Raw genomic sequence first — 22948 nt, 5'->3', positions numbered from 1 at the left:
CTGGTGAGACCACACTGGTGTATCGTGTCCAGTCTTGGCCTCCTTACTTCAGGATATGACGACACTGCAGGCAGTTCAGAGGTGTTTCACCAGGTTGATTCCACAGCTGTCTTGTAGAGCAGCTGAATAACTTGGATTTGTATTCATTGGAGTTCTGAACAATTGGTTTGGTGTAGGGCAGGGGCGCACAGTGGAATCTGATTCAGGCAAAGAACATACTAAAAGGGTTTGATAAGGTGGACGGTAAACAGATGTTCCCCCTTGTAGGGCAGTATTAAACACAAGGGCATAGGCAGAGTAACAGCAGTTAGGTTCAAAGTTAAGCTAAGGAGAAACTGCTTCTCTCAGAGGGTTGTGAATCTGTGGAAGTAACTGCCACAGAGTGTAGTGGAAGCTGAGTCAATCAACAAATTCAGGAAATAGGTGGGCTTCTGATTAAAAACAGGATAAATGGCTACAGGGAGCAGTGGAGTTGAGACCTGGAAAAGATCAGCCATTATCATGTTAAGTGGCAGAGCAAGCTCAAAGGGTTGAATTGTCTACTCACACTCCTAATTTCAGTGTTCCAGTGAATAATTAATGCTCGTGTCAGATTATAAATTTAACCCACTTTCATAAAGATGACAGGTTTGATCCGTTTGACTGAAGAATTTTATGAAGTAAAGGTCATTTCTGCACAGATGATACGCATTATCTGAAAACCCGTATGTATCCCTGAAGGCAAAAGAAGGGCACAAACAGAATCAAGGTGGCAAACTGGTCATGTTCAAAGGGAAATATTACAGGTAAAACAGGAATAATTCTCCGGAATAACAAGGTGTAGAGCTGGATGAACACAGCAGACCAAGCAGCATCAGAGGAGCAGGAAGGCTGACGTTTTGGGCCTAGACCCTTCTTCAGAACTGGGGGAGGGGAGAGGGATTCTGAAATAAAGAGAGAAGGGGAGGCGGATAGAAGAATGATAGAGGAGAAGACAGGTGGAGAGGAGATGGTCAAAGAGGGGGGATGGAGCCAGTAAAGGTGAGTGTAAGTGGGGAGTTAAGGAGGGGATTGTTCGGTCCAGGGAGGACAGCTAGGTCAGAGGACAGAACCCCAAAACTGCTGGATCTGTGCCTCACAACCCACTTCACCTTCAAAAACTACATATTCAAACAAATCAATGAAACACCAATGGAATCCCCAATATCAGGGCTGGTTGCAGAAGCAGTCCTGTGAAGGTTAGAACGGACAGTGCTCCGAACTATACAACCCAAACTCTGGGTCCACTATGTAGATGACACCTTCGTGATTATCAAACACACAAGTCAAAAGGAAACCCACCAACATAAACAACATCCTCACTGGAATAAAGCTCACAAAAGAGGGGAACAAGAACCGGCTACCCTTCCTTGACATAATGGTAGAACACAAGAATAACGGGGAACTCCAGACTAGAGTATACGGAAGGACCACGCATTCGGACCAGATACTTAATTACATGAGCAAACAATCATAAATGGAGCTGCATCTGGACATTATCCAAATAACCCACAGCAACCCGGAATTGCGCAAAGCAGAACATGAGCACTTACTCTGCGTTTTTAAATGGAATGGATACCCAAAAAGTACAACCCGCCGTTACCTCCTTGACAAGATGTCACAACACAGCCAGGCACACCAGTCACCCTACCATACATCAGAGACAGATCAGAGAAGACCACAAGATGACTCAGGCCCCTCACAGTAACAGAGTAGCCCCTGAACCAACAACCACCCGGCAACTGCTACTGCCCAATGTCAAGGATCCCACATCCACAGCCAATAAAACTAACAAAATATACAAAATACCATGCAAGCACTGTGAATTCGATTGGGGCAACATATCCATCACGGCACAAGCCAAACAGAGACATGCCAAGTAATTCTGGAGACCTGACATTCCAACCAGAACTCAATCAACAAACATACCGAACTAGACCCGATATACAAACCACTGTAAATCAGCACTGGAAGTGATACCAACCAACCCAGCAAACCAAGGTATATAAACAAAGAGCAGGACAGAACAGTAATGCTTCACCAGAAGTGCACTGATCATATTACCTGGTAGGGTGATGAAATGTCTGCAATCAAACACACTGGCTCGGTCAGCAAGTCTACACCCTCAACCATAAGCGGAACTCAAAGTTCTGCAAACATGTGCCATTTTTGTTGAACACCACGTCTGTGAAATTGGAAATTTGTTTTGCATGGTGGGCAAAAAAGAGAACTTATAAATGTTGGGTATTTGGATTCCCAAAAGATATTCAACAAGGTGAAACATCAAAGATTATTATACAACATAAGTGGTCAAAGTAGACTTTTAACATATGAGCAAAGATAGTAGATTAGTTAGCTAACAGAAAGCAGATATTAGGTTTGAACAGGGCATTTCCAGGTTGGCAAACTGTGATTGGTCAAGCATGACAGGAGCAGCGTAGGACCTCAACTGTTTGTAATCTCTTTCAATGACTTGGATGGAAAAACTAAATTTTCTGCTGAAACAAGAACAGATAGAAAAGTAAGTCGCTAAGAGGACATAGAGAGTCCACACTTAAATAAAGAGAATGGTCATTCTCCTTTACCAAAGATCTAAATGAGTAATTTGTGGGAACTATGCTCAAGACTACCAAGGAAAAGAAGGTATGTGAACATAAAAAGCAGAAGATAATGAAAACAGTTTGGAGAAAAACAGATACAGATGGGGAACTAGTCTAATTTAGTAATGATACAGAAACTGCAGCATGAACAAAAACAAAGAACTGTGAATGTTGGAAATCTGAAACAAAAACAAAGATAGCTGGAGAAACTCAGCAGGTCTGACAGCATTCATGGAGAGAAAGTAGAGTTAATGTTTCAGATCCACTGACCCCTCTTTAAAAAAACTGCAGCATGCAACATTTTAACAGAGGTAAATTCAAGCAATCGATAGCTACTAGGCTACGCCTCAATGTTTCTGAGCAAAACAGCTTTGATCTTTTGTTTTTAAATGAACTGGAAAATAGTGCAGCAATTGTTCAACTGTTTAACACCTGCATTACATTTTATTTAAATACAGCTCAAAATTTACCATTAAGATCATGAGACAATGTCTTTATTCTATCAATTTAGATCAGTTGAAAAATCTCTCAAGGTAGTTTTCTCTCATTGTTAAATTGACAGAATGACAACTTAAATTCCACATGGCATGAAATTTGAATCCATAAATCTCATCATGAACAAATCTTCATGGATTCTAGTACAAAACTTCACTTTAGTTTGTGCAATATAGTTTAATTTCTTTAGTGTCAGTTAAACTTAATTGAATGAGATTCAAAGTGTAATGACAGCAACAAAATGAAATTTGCACCTGATTTAGCACTATACATTTTGATAAAAAGCTACAAAATGTATTTGTAACTTAAAATTCAACCTGCAGAAGTGTTATTGGAAAGCTATTGCCACAGCTGCATTATAATTTCCTTCCTAACTTTAGGGTGTTACAGCCTCTCTCAAAAAGTGGGCTAACATTTCTAAACTACAGATTTCCAAAATCTTCACATTTTGGCAAGTATTTTTAAACTTCTGACAGCCAGATAACAGACCAGATAATACTGCGTGAGATTTCTCCTCACATTCTAAAGTTGTTGATTAGAACTACAGGATAGTAAACAAAGTGCCAGGCTTTTCTGTTTAAGTGTGTGAAAGAGGAGTTGGGACTGTTACCAGGTCTTGAACCAGCCTTACGGGGTAACAGCCACTCATTGCAATTTTCACAGAAGTGGCACCTTAATTGGCCTTGATAAGGGGCTTAGCAGCCATTAGATGGCCAAAAGGCTACAATAAAAGGTTAGTGAAAGGACACATTGAGGCAAACTCTCTCACCATCTTCAAATCTTAACTTACCAAACAAATCTTCTAGCCAAATAACAACTGTTGTAGGGAAACTGCCCTTTTATAGGGCAGCCTACGGTTGCTCCTGCATTTAAAATGGGCAGATGAGCAGGCAGGATTGCTGCATACCAACCCCAGACATGCTCCAGGAAGGATGCCTTCAAGGATCAAACATGCCTCCACCTCCTATGGGAACCTGAAGGCAGAATGGAAAGTTCCAATCAGCCTCCTCCAATTAGCCTCAACAAACTAAAGCTACATCAGGTGCATCACCATGCCGTTCCCCAATTGCTGTCTGTACCAAAATGGTGCACCAAATGATTGGAACTGGAGAACCAGGAGTCTGGTCAACAGGATTCCTTTTTACTCCCACCTGCTTTTGTGCCCTTGCCAACAGCTTAAAATCCCACATTCAAGTTAGCTGGACAGCTGGTTTGTGACAACAACAGTGCAGGTTCAATTCTTGCATTGGCTGATATCATCATGAAAGCCCAGCATTCTTAATCTTGCCTCTCACTGAAAGCATTAAACTCCCCACTAGTCATCTCTCTCTTTAATGGGACAGCTGCCTACAGTCCTTTGGGAATTTAGTGACGTTCACTTCAAAATCGAGCCAATGAGTCCTGTGAAATAGCATCATCTACTTTTACCTTGAAGTATTGTCTAGACATCCATTAACTGTGGCTGATGTTCTTCCGAAGCTTGACATTCTGAATTTTTATTCACTGTAGGTTTAGAACCATTGCTTTCCCTTCACAGGAAGTGAAAAGGCGAAAAAAATTTAAGCTACACAGCAAGTAATGCAATTCAGCAAGATCAAACTCAACAGATGATCTGAAACAACAGCTGTATCAGTCAATAAACCTTCTCAAAAACACAGCTCACTGAGCCAATCACCAATTTCAGGAACAGATAAGGATACCAAACAGATAGGTCTCCACGGAGGAAAGGACCAATTAAAATAGCTTCTCAATATACAATGAGGGATTTCTTTGTTAAAAATGTCCTCAGTCCAAATTTTCTTTACTCTTCATCTATCTTTCTTCCATCAATGTTATTTGGGTTATTTTGAAGAAATGGTTTGCATCACATTTTAATCTTTTGCCAAATTAATCAAGATAAACTCAGTTAGTCCCTTTAGATGTTAAAGTTTCAGTCACATACATGCTTGTTTCTTCCTGTGGTGTCTTCAATATTGTGGAGAACTATTCCTTGGACAGAATATTTAAGACTGAATATAACATCGTGAGGAAAACTGTAAATGCTGTTGTGTAAGAGAACTTTCAGTATCTGTTACAAAACAATGCAGGATACATTACTTCACCTTACCACCGAAAAAAGCTACAAATTGTCTTTTCCTTAAACTTACCTGTTTTGTGCTTCAAGCATTTTATTTCAGATTTAGAGTCATAGGGGTGTACAGCAGGGAAACAGACTCTCTGGTGCAACCCACCCATGCCAACCAGATATTGTGAACTAATCTAGTCCCATTTGCCAGCATTTGGTCCGTATCCCTCGAAACCTTTCCTATTAACGTACCCATCTAGATGCCTTTCAAATGCTGTAACTGTACCAGCCTCCACCACTTCCTCTGGCAGCTCATTCCATACACACACACACACCATCCTCCGTGTGAAAACGTTGCCCCTTAGATCCCTTTAAAATCTTTCCCCTCTTCCCTTAAACCAATGCCCCCTAGTTTTGGATTCCCCCTACCCTGGGAAATAATCCTGATTCTTCACTTTATCCATGCTCTTCATGAGTTTATAAACCTCTAAAAGGGCAGTCCTCAACCTCCAACACACAGGGAAAACAGCACCAGCCTATTTAGCCTCTCCCTATAGCACAAACCAACTAACCCTGGCAAAATCCTTGTAAATCTTTTCTGCACCCTTTCACATTTAGCAACATGTTTCCTATAGCAAACAGACCAGAACTGAATGCAAAAGTAATCTAACCAATGTACTGTAAACACTCAACATGACCTCCCAATTCCTCCACTCAATGCATTGATCAATAAAGGAAAGCATGCCAAATGCCTTCTTCACTATCCTGTCTACGTGTGACTCCACTTTCAAGGAACTATGAACCCACACTCCTAGGTTTCTTTGTTTGGTAGCACTCCCAGGACCTACCATTAAAGTGTACAAGTCCTGCCCTGATTTGCTCCATCAAAATGTACTGCCTCACATTTATCCAAATTAAACTCCATCTGCCACTCCTTGGCCAATCAGCCAATCTGATCAAGATCCCATTATACTCTGAAGTAACCTTCTTCACTGCTCACTACACCTCCAATTTTGGTGTCATCTGCAATTTACTAACCATACCTTCTATATTCACATCCAAATCACTTATATAATGACAAAAAGCAATGTTCCCAGCACTGATCCCTGCAGCACACTGCTGGTCACAGGTCTCCAGTCCAAAAATCAACCTTCCATCACCACCCTCTGTCTCCTATCTTCTAGCCAATTCTGTATCCAAATGGCAAGTTCTCCCTGTATTGCAAATGATCTAATGTTGTTAACCAGTCTGCCAATGCAGAAACTTGTCAAACACCTTACTGAAGTTCATATAGACCACATCCATCGCCCTGCTTTTATCAGTCCTCCTTCACGTCTTCAAAAAACTGAAATCAAATTAGCGAGGCATGATTTCCCATGCACAAAGTCGTGCTGACTATCCCTAATCAGTCCCTGCCTTTCCAAATACTTGCAAGTTTTGTCCCTCAGAGTCCCTTCCAACAACTTGCCTACCACTGAGATTAGGCTCACCAGTCCTGGCTCTTCCTGACCACCTTTCTTAAATAATGGCACTACATTAGCCAACCTCCAGTCTCCCGGCACCATACCTGTAGCTATTAATGATACAAATATTTCAGCAAGAGAACCTTCTCTATCTTCCTACAAATTTCTAGGGTACACTTGATCAAATCCTAGGGATTTATCCACATTGATGCAATTTAAGAAGCCCAGCACCACCTCCTCTGTAATATGGAGGCTTCAAGACATTGCTGATTATTTCTTCAAGTTCTCTAGCTTCCATTTCCCTCTCCACAGTAAGCACTGATGCAAAATACTCAATTACTACCTCACCCATCTCCTGCAGTTCCACACATAGGCGACCCTGCAGATCTTTATGTGGTCCTTTTCACTCTCCAGTTACTCTTTTGTTCTTAACGTATTTGTAGGAACCCTTGGATTCTCCTTAACCCTGTTTGCCAAAGCACTCTCAAGTCCCATTTTTGACCATTCTGATTTCCCTCTTAAATGTACTCCTACTGCCCTTATTCACCTCTACAGATTCACTTGATCCCTGCTGTCTATGCCAGAATCTCAATTTCTCTAGTCATACTGCATTCCCTACATCTGCCAACGTTGCCCTTCTCCGGAACAGGGACATACAGTCCCTAGACTTCCTCTTTTCCTTTTCCATATACAATATTCTAAACTTAGAATCCTAGTAATCGTAAATTACGGAATGAGGAGTATGAAAGGAGGCCATTCAGTTCATCTTTTTTGTACTGGCTCTTTGAACGAGCTAATTAGTCTTATTTCCTTTCTCTTCTTACCATATAATTTCCTTTCGAAAATCAGAAATGCGTACGGTTCCACCATCTTTCAGCTATTGCAACCCAGATACCAACAACTTGCTGCACAATAAAAAATTCTTGTATTTCACCTCTGATCCTTTTGTTAATTATTTTACTTTTCATTGGTTACTGAACTTGCAGATATGGAAGTTTCTCCATGTTTACTCTACCAAAATCATGCATGATTTTGAACATCTCTTAAATCTGACCACTAAATTCTAACATATAAACACAAGAGCAGAAAATTTCACACAACAGAGGGACTTTTTTCAGCAAATTGTCTCACAGTGACAGCTGAAATAGGCTATCCTGTCAAACGTGACATTACAGTTCTTTTTGCCTGTAGCCATGCATGGCACTTAAAATGCTTAGGGTTTCTGCCTCTTCTGACCTTTCAAGGAGTTAGTTCCAGTATCCCCCACTCTCTTGATGAAAATGTCTCTGCAATCCCTTGCTAATACTGCATTAATCACTAAATTTATATTCCCTGGTTTTTGACATCATTGCCAAAAGGAAAACAGATGTTTCCTATCCTTGTTATCTAGGCCTCTCAATTTCACACACTTTAGTTCAGATCTTCTTTCAACCGCCACTGTTCTAGAGAAAACAACCTAAATCCATTCAGTCTTCCTCATAGTTAAAGTCTTCCACTCCTGGCAAAATCCTGTGAATCTTACTTCCAACTACTCTCTTGCAATCTCATCCTCCCTGGAGGAGGCAACTGAGGAATGTGATGGGATGGATTTGTGGTATGTAAAAATGAGGAACCTCAACAGCATGGATGGGAAGAACCTATTACTCTGCAATTAACAGTGGCCTGTTATTTTTCTTTGCAGAGCAGGCAGTACCAACATTTTACGATTTTATCTCAAACCAGGGACTGTCTGTCAATAGAGGGCAAAAAATGATAAAGTTGGAGCAACCAAAAATAGATACCAAAGGAACTGCATGACAAGCCAACCAACTGCTGTGCAGAAAACATAAGTAATTTCAGGTGTGAACCCTTCATCATAATTTCTGACAGTCTTCTTCAGCATCTCCAATAGAAACATTAAGTCTCTCCAACAGGAAGGCCTGCTGAGTATTTCTGGCATTTTGTTCTACAGGTCCTGCACTTTCCAGCTCTTTCGACAAGTCCCCCACAATGTCAAGAGATAACAAGGTGTAGAGCTGGATGAACACAGCATGAAAAGCGGCATCAGAGAAGGAAGGCTGACATTTTGGGCCCAGACCCTTCTTTAGAAAAAATTTTTAGGAATAGTTTCACATTGTCCAGACTCTTCCAGTGCAATCAATATTCACATCCAAATCTCCCATTCAATCTCTGGTCCCTGTGAATAACGCACAGGAGATGTAGCAATAATGATGTAATGGTTAACCTACTCCCATATTTATTATATAGTTATAATTCTAACCTTCATCTTGCAGAATTTTTGAAATATGCTTAGTTAAATTCTTTTGCAATTCAATAGTCTTCCCAAAGAAAATTTAAATAAATCTGTCCACTTTCCATTTCTAAAAGTATGACACTATGCGCTATACATTTACACTGAATGAGAAGCCATCAAAACGAACAAGATGCAAGCATGTTCATGAAATTTAGCAAAATGACACAATGATAAGATTGTAATATGCAAAAAGTCATTTTCCAGGATAGACTGGCCATTGACATCCATGACAAATCCATCAACTTCCACACTTGATTATAAATCCTCACACCCGAAGTTCCTGCAAGGACTCCATTCCAGTCTGTTGATCTCCACTGCACCGGTTTTGATGGTGCCACCTTCTGCAGGGGAGCTTCAAATATGTCCAGCTTTCTCATCAATCAACAATTCCCAACTGCAATGGTTGACAGGATCTTTAGGTATCTCAGACCAGTTTCCTGCACTTCTGCCCTCACCCCTTCCCTCCCATGTAGGGTCACCTTTGTTCTCATTTTCCACACCACCAGCCTCTGCACTCCAAGGACTATATGCTGCCATTTCTACTACCGCCAACAGATACATATTTCCTATCAGCACTCCTCAGCAACCATTGCCGCTGACACACCCTGGTCCACTCCCAGTGGTACCTTCCCACATAATCACAGAAATTGTAACATTTTTCCATTTAAACTCCTTCCTCCTCAATATCCAAGCAACAGACACACTTTCCTGCCTTCTGTCCTTAAGAATTACTATTTATTTTAAACAAATAGATTCTAGCTATAGTAAACAAAATGAATTGTCCGCTCATAACTCTTAGTTACTATTCTAACCCTCTAATAAAGATCCCCCTACACACGTGGACAGAATGGTGTCATGGGTTGGAAGAAAAAAACTGGGATGCATTTCAATGGTACCTAGTCACAGGATTTTTTTGACATGAATCTTTAGACTTACCATTCAGCAATCAGTTTTCCCACGTAATTTCACTTGTCAGTGGGAGGCACAGACGACTGGTTCACATCTTATGAAGTATCTTATTTACTGGTTAAAAGCAACAGCTTACAATAATGGTGAAAGAAAACATACTGGTGTTTTTCAGGTTCTAACTATTTTTACTGCAAACAAAAGGACAGCACCTTCCTTTCTGGGATTCTTGTTCAGATGCAGGAACTGAAGAGTCACCTGGGAGCCAGTCACAGAGTTAGGTGGCCAGCAGAAAGCTTTTGTCACAGACAACTGGTCATCACTCCACAGATGAATCAACTGTTGCTGGCTGAATCTCATTTTGGCCACATTCCCTGATGCCAGTTCAACTGTAACTAAACCTCTTCCACTGGTTGAACAAACACCAGCCTAAGTCGCATTCACACTAATGGCTGGCAGCTTGCTTTAAGTACAGCAACCAACAATCGCTGGTTTTCAAAACAGTCCTTTTCTATTCCAGTCCACAATCAAAAGTAAAAAAACTGCATTTTCTAAATTTTGTAACATTTATAATTGTTAACAGCTTCTTATATAGAGTCACAGAGTCATACAGCACAGAAACAGACCAGTCCATGCCGAACATAATCACAAACTAAACTAGTCCCACCTGCCTGCTCCTGGCCCATGTCCCTCCAAACTTTTCCTATTCACATATCTATCCAAATGTCTTTTAAATGCTGTAACTGAACTCAGGAAGTTCACTCCACACGTGGATCACCCACTGTGCAATTGCACAATGTCTTTTCTTAAAAAAAACAACACACTCTCAGCCTAAAAATGTGCTCCCTAGTCTTGAAATCCCCCATCCTAGGGAATAGACAACTCCTCTTAACTCTTTCTACACCTCTCATTGTTTTTGCATTTTTTAAAATCAGGTTGCCTCTCAACCTCCTGTGCTCCAGTTCATAACATTTCCTGCTCCAAAACCTCTTGGATCCGGAAACATAGGCTAAACTTCTAAATTCCACACTTCACACTGTGTACTTAAATTCTATCAATCTCTTGTGGTATTTCAGTCATGCAAGAAATGCTTCCCTACTAAAATAATACATCACATAAAATTGTGTAACATTTTAAAAGTTCGTATCTGAGAAGAAACTTTGTGAGAATGACATATACAAAATGCACAAAATAAAATGGCAAACTTTAGACAATGGCGACGTAATTAATTAGCACATTATCACAAAGTGCAAGACTTATTTGAATTGTAATAAATTTCATACAGGATGAGAAAGCAAAACAGTAGTTTAGATGACTGAAGATCAAACCTACATTGCATGCAAGATAAGATTTACGTTTGCTTTGCAACTGGTTTTCTTTATTATATACAAAAGATGGTAAAAGCAGCAGAGAAGAGTCATAAAGGCAGGCACAATGGAAGTTAATGGCAAGCTCAAAAGGAACTAAGCTCCACATCTGGCATATACTTTACAATGGGATGACATGATTTTAATGAACATTGTTACAAAACAATTTTGAAAGTGAGCTTTTCCAGGAAAAAGAATGAAACCCTATCTTACAGCATTTAAACAAGCCATTCAGCAGATCAAACCTGCCCTGGTCCTTTAAATGAACTACTTTATCTAATTCCACTCTTCTATTTACACTGTTAATATTCATTAAACTAATATTCCTGTTTTGAAACAATTTATCCCATAAAGACCATTTGCAGATGGTGCTTCAACTGTTTATGGCAAAAGTGTCAATACTCTAACCATGCTTTTAGTAAATAAATGTTTACTAATCTATGATTCATTTCATGATCAAATCCAATCTGTGCACTCTCAAACACAATCGTGCCTTTTAGTGGAGGCAATCAAATACCACTTACTTAATTGTAATCTTGAGGCCCACAATCAAGTCAAAAGGTATGGTGACACGGAGGTTAAACCCATCCGTCATCTTGTATGAGAAAGCAGCCTATGCTCCTCTGATCAACTGCAACTTTTACTTCATTCATCTACATCTTAAATGTTAGCTTGTGTGAAAATCATTTTTAACTTCTCAATTCTGTATTCATAAACATTCACCCACTAACATCCCAGCGAGTACATTCCACACTTTGTCTATATTACTTTTGTATCCATAACACCCAAGACATAAGACCTAAGGTTCTCAACCCCACTCCACCTTCTCCCTGTAATCTTTCATCCCCTTAAGAATCAAGAGCCTATCTATCTCTGCTTTAAATATACTCAATGACCTGTCCTCCACAACCTTCCATGCCACAGATTCACCACTCTCTGGCTGAAGTTTCTCCTTATTTCCATTCTAAAGGGTCTTTTCTTTACTCTAAGGCTGTGCCCTCAGGTCCTAATGTCTCCTGCCAATGGAAAAATCTTCCCAACGTTCAACTCTATCTAAGGCTTTCAGTATTTTCTAAGTTTAAATTAGATTCCTCCCCCCGACCCCATACTTCTCGGCTCCATCAAGTATAGACCCAGAGTCCTCAAATGTTCCTCAAATGTTAAGCCTTTTATTCCTGGGATCAATGATGTGAACCTCATCTGGACCCACTCCTAGACCAGTACATCATTCCTCAGATATGGGGCCCAAAATTGCTCACAATATTCTATATGTAGTTTGACCAGACCCTTATAAAGCCTCAGAAGACCACGCCTGTTTTTATATTCTAGTCCTCCCTAAATAAATGCCAACATTGCATGTGCCTTCCTAACTATCAACTCAACCTGCAAGCCATCATAAAGAGAATCTTAGACTAGTACTCGAGTCCCTTTGCACTTCAGACCTCTGCATTTTCTTCCCATATAGAAAACAGTCTATACTTCTATTCTTCCTACTGAAGGACATTGCCTGAACGGCAAAGCCTCACACTTTCTTTACGTTACATTCCATCTGCCACTCTGTCCTAACCTGTCTAAGTCATTTGACAGCCTCCCCACCTCCACAATACTAACAGTTGTATCATCTGCAAACTTAGCCAAACTGCCCTCCGTTCCTTCACCTACATCACTAAATATAAAGTGAAAAGTTGTAGTTCCAAGGCTGACCCTTGTGGAACTCCACTAATCACCAGCTGCCATCCTGAGAAGGACACTTTTATCCCCACTTTGGCTGTCTGCAGACAGCCAATCTTCTATCCATGCCAGTAATGCCATGGATTCTTATCTTACTCAGCAGCCTCCTGTGCAGCATCTTGTCAATGTCCTTTGGCATGTCCAAGTAGATAACATCCATTGGCTCTCCTCTGGGGATGTAACAAGCAGGTTAGACAAAGAATTCTAACAAATTTGTCAGGCACAACCTCCCCTTGATGAAACCATGCTGATTATGCCCTATTTCACTGTGCATGTCCAAGTATTCAGAAATCTCATCCTTCACAATGGATGCCAAAATCTTAGCAATGGCCTAGATCAGGCTAAGTTGACCTGGAATTTCTCTCTTTTTGCCTTATTCTCTTCTTAGCCAGGGGGATTGTGTTAGCCACTTCCCAGTCCTCTGACACGTTCCCTGGCTCCAGTGATTCCTGAGAGATCACCACTATTGCCTCCACTGTCTCTGATCTCCACAGTCTCTGGGGATTGGTCCATCTAGTCCAGGTGATTTATCCACCTTCTGACCTTTCAGTTTTTCTAGTGCCTTTTCCTTGGTAATGGCTACCATAATCACCTCTGCCTCCCAACTCTTGAGTGACCTCCCAAAAATTCATGTCTTCCACCATGAAGACTGATGCAAAGTACTCATTCAGTTTCTCCACCTTTGTTCCCAATTACTACTTCTCCAGTGTCATTTTCCAATGGCCCAGTGTCCACTTTTGCCTCTCTTTTATCCTTTATACATATCTAAACAAACGCTCACAATCTTTTTTTATGTTACTGGCTAGCTTACCTTCATATTTAATCTTCTCTCTCCTTATTCCTTTTTTAAGTTGACCTCTATTGGTCTTTGGAGGCTTTCCAATCCCCTGCCTTAGCGCAGCCCTTCACCGCACATATGCTTTCTCTTTTGATTTAATGCTGTCTGTGACTTCCCTGGTCAGCCATGGTAGCCTCATCCTCCCTTTAGTATCCTTCTTGTTCTGAGGGATAAATTTTAGCTGTGTCTCCCAAATTACTCTCAAACTCTTGCCATTGTTGTTCCACAGACCTTCCTGCTCGGCTCCTCTCCCAGTATATTCTGGCCAGCTCTTCCCTCATGCTTCAGTCGTTACTTTTATTCAACTGTAATGTCATTGCATCTGATGATTCCAGCTTCTACCTCTCAAATTGCAGAGTAAATTCTATTATATTGTGGTCACTGCCACTGAGGGGGGTCTTTCCACCTTCAGCTCACTTATCAAGTCTGTCTCATTATACATCACTAAATCCAGAATTTCCAGTTTCCTAGTGGGTTCACCACAAGCTGCTCAAAAAATTCTTGTAAATGTTCCTTATATCCTTCCAATAATGTAATTCCCAAAGCTGCACACCACATTACAACTGATCTTCTGTAAATACTTGCTAGTTACATGCTTAGACAACAGGGAGAAGAACGAGCAATTACATAAGACATAAATTGATCAATGACAATAAAAGACACTTGAATCTCTAGTTTATTGCCGATAATGACTTACCTCAAATACAAAGAGAATGGAGTCCAGCTCCTCCCTCTGTGATTTATTCCCTAAATCCACACCAAAAGAAAGAAAAATGAGCAACTTCTGTATTTTCAAACACAATTTGCATGAGTCATATGAACTTGGGGAAAATAACATGTCATATATGACAAGAAAGCACCGTAAAGTAATTCAAATGGCTCTTGAAAATGAAAGCCAAAAGATTTCCACACTGTAGGGAAACTAAAATCTAAAAAAAATCTATTTTGCACAAACACTTAGTAATTACTAGGTATTAATAATTTCAAAATAGTAAGACAGATGAAGCAATTTAATAGGATAAACATAAAGGAGGTTAATGGTAAGTTTACAAAGGGATAAACCTGTAATTATGTCATTTGACACTCAATGGAATGTGAATCATTAATGAGTTATTCAAAACTTGGAATTAATATATTCATTGCATACAAAAGCACAAGGGCTCCACAGTCTCTGCAACATCCAGGTTTTCCTGTAATTAATTAGTGTGTGCTAGGTATAAACCCTGTCTCTGAAGAGGCTCCCCCACCCAACCCCCAGCCCCACTTCCATTTTCATTATTGGGCTTTGCTGAAACTCAAGTAGTGTCTCGATGCCAAATTCACCACCATTGTCCATATTTAGTCAATGAAGTTCACAACTGGATGACCCGAGTGAACCCCCTCAATATCAATAAAAAGGCTTTTTATGATTAAATGTCACTTGATAGCGTTACTTGCTTTTGGTTGGAATTGTAACATACTGATGAAGTGGTATTTGGCAGGACTGAAGTCCTGCTTTTTGTGAACTGTACTGGGCAATACTGTCAGGTGTTTATATACAGGAACAACTTGGCCAGAGATGCAGTTTGTTCTGGAGCACTAAACATAGGATGTTGGCAAGGCCCATAGACTGAGCTTTATCTAGTACTCAGTGCCATTTCTACCCATATAATTAGCTATTTGATTATGCACCACAAATCATAACTAGATGTGGTAGCAATGCAGAGTTTTGATCCATATACTCAATTACAGAGACTGATTACACATCATTGACAACATAATTATTCCTTTAAAAATCAAAACTGTTGATGCTTTAAATCAGAAACAAAAAGAGAGACATTGCCAGAAAATCTCAGCAGATCTGGCAGCATCTGTGGAGAGAAATCAAACTTAACATTTTGATTCCAGTGACCCTTCCTCAGAACGGAATAATTCCTTTCTTGCACTGGCTAACCAACATCCATTTGTACGGTGGCAGTAGGTCACTGCTGGAAGTTTTCAGGTCTGATAAACTCCCCAAAAGAAATTGTCATGAATTCTCCTGAAACTTTGTCATGCAAGCAGCGAGGCAAAATTATGCCTTTATAAGACATTATACGCACAGATTTTCAAATTGCTTTCCTTTCCCTTCGGTTCAGTCTATTAGCAACTAGCCAATCTTTGCAGTTCCACATGCTCAATAACATAGCAGTACTGTTATTTCAAAACAAAGGAAGTAATGTATTACCTTGGGCTATAGTAAGCAATTCTGCCAGTCATCCATTCAAAATATATAAAAACAAATATATATAATTTCTATCTTTTAGCTTGAGCTCTATAATTTCCATCGTTTTTCATTAGTTAAGCTTCATCAATATATCTGATCAAGAACCAGAATATTTTCCATGTAAGCAGGAAGTAAACACATATTAGATCAATGCAATAAGAATGTTCAATGGCTTAGAAACATCCTAGGCATCTAAATGAAAATTCAGAATATCATATCTTTATCCCCTGAGCATTTCACTGGAAAAAAAATAGCATGGTAGAACAAATAACATCATCTCTTCATTGATGCTACCATATCCCAGCTTTCTAAAACTGGTTACTCAGTGGTATAATTGGTGTGTCACTGCTTATTGGTTTCAATGGAGCAATGACAGTAAAAAGGGGGAAAAAAGTTAGCCATGAAACATTGGCCAAGATTCTATTGAATCGAAATATCTTAAAGTGTTGATCGTTAGTGAGATTTTTCCTACACCTTTTGACGTGAAAAGTTTTACTCTAATTACTGAATATGCAAGCTGATAACAGTATATTGTAAAAATCTATAACTTTGAGAAAAATTTGTTCTGTCCTGGTTCTCTTAATGTTATAAACCTGCTGCCAAGGTATCTGCTCCACAGAAAGCAGAGTGAATAGTTTTGGAGATAGTAGGACCTGCCGATGCTGGAGAATCTGAGATAACATGGTCTGAAGCTGGACAAACACAGCGGGCCAAGCAGCATCGGAGGAGCAGGAAAGCTTGACATTTCGGGTCAGGACCCTTCTTCAGATATGGGCGAGGGGAAGGGAATTCTGAAATAAATAGGGAGACGGGGGAGGCAGATAGAAGATGGATAAAGGAGAAGATCGGGTGAGAGGAGACAGAAGGTCAAAGAGGAAAGCACAAGAGGGTTGCAGTGGGAGAGGGATGAACTGAGGTTTTTCAGAGGGAGGAGGGTAACTTCTTTAACATAGGCATCCTTAGAAGAGGTTTCACAGTAGGGTTAAAATTGTTTCAGAGATAGTAGGAACTGCCAATGCTGGAGAATCTGAGTTAACACAGTGTGAAGCTGGATGAACACAGCAGGCCAAGCAGCAGAGGAGCAGGAAAGTTTGACGTTTCAGGTTGAGATCTGCTCCTGTGGTGCTGCTTGGCGTGCTGTGTTCATCCAGCTTCACACCGTGTTATCTCAGATTCTCCAGCATTGGCAGTACCCACTATCGCTGTAACAATTTAAAAGTTATCCCATTTCTGGGTCAATAGGTCGATTTGCACATTAACAATTGCCAAATCATGAAAAATCTAATTATACTCTCAACTCCTGTTATAATATATTTTGTGGTGAGTCAAATGGGTAATTATTATGGAATTCCAATACGTTCCTAAAAATAACAAGGAAGCAAAGAATAAGATGCCCATGTGTGCAAAGCAAAAGATGGAATGGTGTAAATCAACCAGCATGTTTTGGAGATTCACAACATACCTCAAACTTACTGGCCAACTGGCACATTAATAATACCATGCATTATTAACATTCTGTTCTTTTCCCAGCAAGTTCCAAACAGTATTTATCATCATGCCATACATGACCTTAAAGAGTGCATACAGCATTGAAGCCACACAGCATGCCTGCCAAAACAGAAAGCCTTAGAACGTAAACCAGAAATATTCAAATCACTGCAAGTGATGAGTATAAATACAGTTCAAACAATATACTTGGTTTTGTTCATACTTTAAATATAAATGATTCAACATCCAAAGGGGAAAAAAAAGTGTATGGCTGAATGCAAGAACTTTTACCCAAACACAAAACAGGGAACTAAATTTTCATAAAATCATTCTTACCTTTTTGTTTTAAACTACTTTCCAGTGTGAACAGATTTTCAAAGAATATAAAATAAATCTGAGAGTAGTTGGTTTCAAAGAACTGCTTCAGTTCACTTCTTTCTAAAGTATCTGTAATATAAAACAATACATACTGTCACATTGAAGCAAAAGATGGCATTAAAAGTTTAGGTGAGAAAAACAGATCACAGCCAGATCAGATAGCCAGAACTGTAAATGCTCGAGAATCTGAGAGGACAAGCTGTAGAGCCGGATGAACACAGCAGGTCAAGCAGCATCGGAGCAGCAGGAAGGCTGATGTTTCGGGCCTGGATCTTTCTTCAGAAATGGGGGAGGGGAAGGGGGTTCTGAAATAAATACGGAGAGAAGGGGAGGCGGAAAGAGGATGGATAAAGGAGAAGATAGGTGGAGAGAAGACAGAGAGGTCAAAGAGGCGGGGATGGAGCCAGTAGAGGGGAGTTTAGGTGGGGAGGTAGGGAGGAGGGACAGGTCAATGGGGCAGCATGAGGTTAGTAGGTAGGGGGTGGGAAGAGGGGATAGGTGGGAGGAAGGACAGGTTAGGGAGATAGGTCAGTCCAGGGACCGGGACGAGGTTAGTAGGTAGGAGATGGGGGTGGGGCTTGGGGTGACAGATGGAGATAGGTGGGAGGAAGGATAAGTTAGGGAGGTGGGGACGAGTTGGGATGGTTCTGGGATGCAGTACCAGGAAGGGAGATTTTGAAGCTTGTGAAGTCCACATCGATACCAGTGGGCTGCAGGGTTCCCGAACGGAATACGAGTTGCTATTCCTGCAACATTTGGGTAGCATCGTTGTGGCACGGCAAGAGGCCCAGGATGGACATGTCGTCTTAGGAATGGGAGGGGGGAGTTGAAATGGCTCACGACTGGGAGGTACAGTTGTTTAGGGCGAACCAAGCGTAGGTCCCCAAGCCTCTGCTTCATTTCCCTGATGTACAGGAGGCCACAATGGGAACAGCAGATGCAGTTTACCACTTGAGCAGATGTGCAGGTGAACATATGCTTGCTGTGCAAAGTCTTCTTGGGGCCTGGGATGGGAGTGAGGGGGGAGGTATAGGGGCAGGTGTAGCACTTCCTGTGGTTGCAGGGAAAAATGCCCGGTGTGGTGGGGCTGGAGGGGAGTGTGGAGCCGACGAGGAAGTCCTGGAGAGAATGGTCCCTCCGGAAAGCAGATAACAGTAGGGAGGGAAAATGTCTTTGGTAGTGGGGTTGGATTGCAGATGGCGGAAGTGTTGGAGGATGATGTGTTGGATCTGGAGGTTGGTGGGGCAGTACATGAGGACGAGGAGGAATCGGTTTTGGTTGTTATTGCGGGGAGGGGGTGTGAGGGATGAGTTGCAGGACATGTGGGAGACACGCTCAAGGCTGTTCTTGACCACTGGAGTGGGGAGGGGGAGAAGAGAAGAGTTGCGGTCCTTGAAAAATGAGGACATTGGCAATGTAAGGAGTGGAGTACCTCATCCTGGGAGCAGACGCAGCGCAGGCTAAAGAAACGGGAATGGGGATGGCACTTTTGCAGGTGGGTGGGTGGGAGGAAGTGTATTCTAGGTATCTTTGGGAGTCAGTGGGCTTGAAATGGATAATCAGTTTCCAGCTGATTGCCAGAGATGGAAACAGCGGGGTCCAGGAAGGAGACCGCGGTATTGGAGATGGTCCAGGTGAACTTAAGGTTGGGGTGGAAGGTGCTGGTGAAGTGGATGAACTGTTCGAGCTCTTCATGGGAGCATGAGGCAGCACCGATACAGTGATCAACGTAGCGGAGGAAGAGGTGGGGGGTTTAGGGCCAGCGTAGGTACAGAAGAGGGATTGTTCCACGTAACCTACGAAGACACAGGCATAGCTTGGGTCCACACAGGTAGCCATGGCCACCCACTTCGGCTGGAGGAAGTGGGAGAAATTGAAAGAGAAGTTGTTGAGGGTGAGGACGAGTTCAGCTCAGCGGATGAGGGTGTCATTGAAGGGGGCGCTGGTCGGGCCTGCGGGACAGGAAGAAGCGGAGGGCCTTGAGGCAATCTATATGGGGAATGCAGGTGGACAGAGACTGGACGTCCATGGCAAAGATAAGGTGTTGGTGACCAGGGAATTGGAAGTTCTGGAGGAGGTGGACAGCATGGGTAGTGTCACAGACATAAGTAGGGAGTTCCTGGACCAAGAGGGAGAAAATGGGAGTCGAGATAGGTGGAGATAAGTTCGGTGGGGCAGCAACAGACAGAGACAATGGGTCAACCAGGATAGTCAGGTTTGTGGATTTTGGGAAGGAGATAGAAGTGGGTGGTGCGAGGTTAGGGAACGATGAGGTTGGAGGTGGTGGGTGGAAGGTCACCTGAGGTGATGAGGTTGTGGGTGGTTTGGGAGATGATGGTTTCATGGTGAGGGGTGGGGTCATGATCAAGGAAGTGGTAGGTGGTGGTGTGGGAGTTTCACAAGCTTCAAAATCTCCCCTCCCCCTACAACATCCCAAAACCAGCCCAGCTCGTCCCTGCCTCCCTAACCTGTCCTTCCTCCCACCTATCCCCTCCTCCCACCCCCTACCTACTAACCTCATCCCGCACCATTGACCTGTCCATCCTCCCTAGACTGACCTTCCTCCTCCCTACCTACACTCACCTCTACTGGCTCCATCCTCTCTTCATTCACCGGTCTGCCTCCTCTCCACCTATCTTCTCCTCTATCCATCTTCTTTCTGCCTCCCCCTCTCTCCCTATTTATTTCAGAACCCTCTTCACCTCCCCCATTTCTGAAGGGGCTAAGCCTGAAACAGCAGCCTTCCTGCTCAGCCTGCTGTGTTCATCCAGCTCTACACCTTGTTATTACAGCCAGATCAGAATGTGATGGGGGAAACAAAGGGCTTACATCTGGCACATGAAATTTAATATAGAAGATATATTATTTGGTACCTAAGTAGAAACACCAAGCACAGGTAGATTACGCAGGGCTGCATGATCAAGTCTCCAACACAGGAGACAATGCATTAACAGCAGAGCATCCAAGACCAGTTCCACAAGGTTATTGCAAAAGCATCTGGAGCGTTGGTTATACTATAAGAATGAACAAACGCAAAACTAAAAAAGCGGTAACTTCACAGAAGACCTTCAAATGAATATTGTGATCAGTTCTGGTCCCTAAGAGGGTTCAAATATGGACTACTCCTTGGCACCTAATTTTAGCAAGAGCCGTTATCTTCACATAGTTGTGCATTTTAGGGAGATATCATTTGCTTCAAAAATAATGTAAGGGTTACATGTGATTCAGCAATTTCAGTTAGAAGTTTAGAATAGTCAAGGGAGACAGTGGCAAAAGTGATTTAAGCAGATGATGCCAGGTATGAGGTGCAGCAACACCACGACAGAGATGGGTAAGTTCATAAAAGCTGCCAAGACTACTGCGTACAAGGTGAGGAATCACATGACACTAGGTTACAGTCCAACAGGTTTATTTGAAAACACAAGCTGTCACAGCCTCGCTACTTCTTCAAGTGTAAGTGAGAGAGGTGGCATCAAACACAGAAATAATAAGTAAAAGATCAGAGGGCCACACAACTAATGAGGATGTATTAAACAAACCTAGGATGCTGTTAACTCTTTAATCAGTTAAAAGGTTTTGACTGATTAATATATATGTGTGTACCCCCTCAATTTCTTTCAAGTCACCACCCTGAGTGATCTAAAGATTTAATCAGTGCAAAGATGATGTGACATTTTAGGTCAGACAATGCACGTTAGGCATGAGACCTTGTTAAGAATCTGTTGGTGTTTCCATTTGGCGAGGGGGAGCATGGCGCGCGAGGGGGAGCACGGCACGCGAGACACACACAGACAGACAAACAGACGGGGGTGGGGGGGGGGAGCGCAAGGATGGATGAGGATGCCAGCAGAGGTGGCCACGATAGCATCATTTAAGATGTATCTACACAGATACATGAATTGGCAGGGAGGAGAGGGATACAGATCCTTGGAAAATAGGCAACGGGTTTAGATAGAGGATCTGGATCGGCACATGCTTGGAGGGCCAACGGGCTTGTTCCTGTGTTGTAATTTTCTTTGCTCTTTCTTCTAAATTGTTACCTTGGAGGGAGTTTCCCCAAAGATCTGAGGCCAAATGATCGCCCACTGGGAACAAACACCCCTGTCTGGTGATTGTTGCATGGTGTCCTTTCATCTGTTGTCATAGCGTATCACCACTATACCATGCCCTAGGGCATCCTTGCCAGCAGCGTATGAGACACAACGTTGGCCAAATCATGAGTATCTACCATGCACATGTTGGGTGGTGACTGCACGTGTGGTAGCATCCATGTTGAAGCTCTGACATATCTAGGAGAGGTTGCCATAACAGGGTTGTAGAAAGTTGTGGTCAATGTTGTCCTGAATTAGTTTGCTACAAACAATGGTCTAAGGTTTGGTGGTTGTCTGAAGGCAAAAAGCAGAAGCACGGGGATGATCTTGGCAAGGTACTCATTATCGACAATAATGTGTTGAAGGCCCCAAAGAACATGGTGTAGTTTCTCCCCTCCTGAGCAGTAGTGGACGACAAAGGATACCTGATCAGTTGTATCCGGTGTCTGTCTTCTGAGGAGGTCATTACGGTTCCTCGCTATGGCACGTTAGAGCTGGTGATCGATGAGTTGAGCATCAAATCTCATTCCAACAAGGACGTACTTCAACATCTTCACGTGTCCATTGTGTTCCTCCTAATCTGAATAGATCTTGTCTATGTGTGGAGTTTGTCCATAGGGGATGGCTGTTAATACGTTTCTGGTGGAAGCTGGAGAAGTGCAGCATTGTGAAGTTATCCGTAGGCACACAGTAGAGTTAGGTATGGACGTGTCTGTCCCTGATTGAGATGCCTCTGTCCAAGAATGAGACAGATTCTGAAGAGTAGTCTATAGTAAGTCTGATGGCGGGCTGAAACTTGTTGACATCATTATATGGATTTACATATACATATTAAAATAGATTAAAACCTTCTAACTGATTAAAGATTGAACAGCATCTTAGGTTTGTTTAATACATCCTCATCAGTTGTGTGAAGCTTTGATCTTTTACTTAAATTCTGTGTCTGATGCCATCTTTCTTGCTAACACCT

General features: G+C 41.9%; 1 protein-coding gene across 4 annotated transcripts in view; it reads right to left on the bottom strand.

The window, feature by feature from the left end:
• Positions 1-22948, bottom strand: part of ralgapa2 (Ral GTPase activating protein catalytic subunit alpha 2) — a 522648-nt gene that overhangs the window by 453629 nt on the left and 46071 nt on the right. For all 4 annotated transcript variants that reach the window (XM_048535653.2, XM_059648353.1, XM_059648352.1 and 1 more), the window contains exons 2-3: positions 17846-17956; positions 14474-14523 (exon numbers count right to left, since the gene is read on the bottom strand). In XM_048535653.2, coding sequence (XP_048391610.2) covers positions 14474-14523; positions 17846-17956 — 161 coding nt within the window. The remainder of the gene's footprint in view (positions 1-14473; positions 14524-17845; positions 17957-22948) is intronic.

This window comes from Stegostoma tigrinum, chromosome 9 (assembly GCF_030684315.1).
Source record: "Stegostoma tigrinum isolate sSteTig4 chromosome 9, sSteTig4.hap1, whole genome shotgun sequence".
Taxonomy (NCBI): Eukaryota; Metazoa; Chordata; class Chondrichthyes; order Orectolobiformes; family Stegostomatidae; genus Stegostoma; species Stegostoma tigrinum.
This window is presented reverse-complemented; position numbering and strand designations above follow the sequence as displayed.